The 2,131-nt window shown below is 37.9% G+C and overlaps 1 protein-coding gene across 1 annotated transcript; it reads right to left on the reverse strand.

The window, feature by feature from the left end:
* Positions 1-934: 934 nt before the first annotated feature.
* On the reverse strand, positions 935-1,827 carry LOC104598112 (Ribosomal protein L34e superfamily protein). The gene has a single exon (XM_088903202.1). The coding sequence runs from the start codon at positions 1,825-1,827 to the stop codon at positions 1,111-1,113; it is 717 nt and encodes a 238-aa protein (XP_088759328.1). The 3' UTR covers positions 935-1,110.
* Between the last annotated feature and the right edge of the window lie 304 nt (positions 1,828-2,131).

A 2,131-nucleotide genomic window follows, 5' to 3' on the forward strand; every position in this document is an offset into this window, starting at 1 on the left:
TACGCTTGCCATTGATTGCAGAAGTATCATCTCTAGCCTTCCATCTCACAAAATATGCCATGTTAGAAGGGAGTCTAATGAGGCTGCCTATTTATTAGCCAAATATGCCATGTTAGAAGTGACTTGATTTGATTTGTGAAAGCCATTGATTGATCCAAAGAAAATGATAAATAACATGGAATAAATCCATCAGAACAATAAAAAACCTCGAAGTTCCCACATATTAGGTCTTAATAATCAGAAACTCTAGTTGCCCAAATTTTAAGCCTCTTATTTCTCTTGTATAACATCCCACACAAACTCTATTTTAAAAGCACAAACATCTGAAAGATCTGCTGGGATTGCATCAAACGTATAACATGAAGTACAGATTTCTAGAGTGTTCAACTTCTTGGTATATGTTCTAGAACAGATTGTAGTGAAGCAAGGTGCAAACAGGAGTTTTACAGCTTAACTTATTAAAGTGCACTGAAATCAAGCATTTTGTGAGCCTCCATAAAAGCACAATCATTGAGAAATCTTTAGCAAAACAGAGAAAAGGGAGAATTAGTGGAAAAACAGTACCAACTCTATGTAAAAGGAGTAAAACTTGGTGTATATATATATATATATATATATAAAATTTTTGGTACAATGGTTTATATATTGTTAAGTCTTACTTTTTTAGCTGTCTTTAAGATATTCTCGTTAATTCTTTGTTTAATTTACTCTTTCTCTTTGTGTTGCAGTCACATAGATTAAAAATATAATAAACAAGAAATCAAAATTAAATTAATACAGATTTGAAATCATTTCAGATTTGGTGAACTCGGTTAGAAATCATAAAGTAAGAAGATTCAAAAATTCTATAATTGCAAGAATTAAGACAAATTGCGACCATGAAATTTTCTATAAAACTTCAACTAGGAACAATAATTCTGAAAAGCTAAAGAAATAAAGAAGAAACGATGTTTATACAACCTTTAATAGACAAGCCCCGTATGGTTATTGCCATCCACTTATTTAAGCACCATCTTAGATCAGAGGAGGTTGAGCTTACAAGCAATATTCTTGTTAAGGTTGAAGCTTTAATATATCGATTCCTGCCTACCCATCACCAGTCATATTCGCCTATTTCTTGATCTTTCGAAGCTTCTTCGGCCCCAGAACTTCCATTCTACCAACAGAACATCCGCATCGTGCCCGGAAAACGAGAACCGCTCGCCCATTAGGAGGCGCCATCTTCCTTAGCTCGGATTCCAATTCTCTGTGGTGATCTTGAGCCAACTCGAAAAGCCCTTTACTACTTCTACTACTACTACTACTACTGCGATCTTTCACTAAAGAAGAAGTAGAATTCTTCACACACTCCTCGGTCTCAATCTGGATATCGAATTCTGCCGCCTTGCGAAGGCCACGACAATTTGGGTTACAACATTTCTTACCTGCGCATCTGGAAATGCCCCAAGCACCTAATATTGCAAAAAATATGCCGAGTCCAAGAGATGCATAAACCATCGGAGCACGACACACCTCGTATTTCACCACAGATAGTGTTGCCCCCATAATTTCAACAATTCCATGGCAGAATAGCTGGAGATAAGGAAACACCAAAAACCCAGAGGCGCCAATAACTGCAATCAAGATCACCACATCCACCGCGGCTGTCCGAGACCGATCGCAAGGTTGATGATTCTTCAGGGGATTGGAAGCATTGATTTGCTTTCTGTTCCTATGGAATTGATGCCTGTTGTTACTAGACGGGTCGGTCGAAGAGAAAGGAATCGCCATATCTGTAGGATGATCAAAGGACTTGCAGAAAGAAATCGAGCTACAGAAATAGACCATTTGGAGATAACCCAGACAATAGAACCGGCCAGTAATTAAAATCCACCAGCTTAAAACCCCTCAAACAGAACAGTCTAAATAACCCAAAGACGAAATCCAATAGAGAGAATACGAAAGGAAGGATTTTGAATTGATCTGGAGGTTGGATATGGATGAAAATTAGAGGCTTCGGTTGCTTTTTTGAGCACGGAATCGATTGTGCGCTCGAATTAGGTGTGCATCTAATGTTTGTATAAGAACTGAAAGGACGTAGGCTGCAATCTTCTTCTTCTCCTCCTCCTAGGAATTGTCAGGAATTTGTACA

The sequence above is a fragment of the Nelumbo nucifera genome, chromosome 4 (genome assembly GCF_055504915.1).
Source record: "Nelumbo nucifera cultivar China Antique chromosome 4, China Antique-T2T, whole genome shotgun sequence".
NCBI lineage: Eukaryota > Viridiplantae > Streptophyta > Magnoliopsida > Proteales > Nelumbonaceae > Nelumbo > Nelumbo nucifera.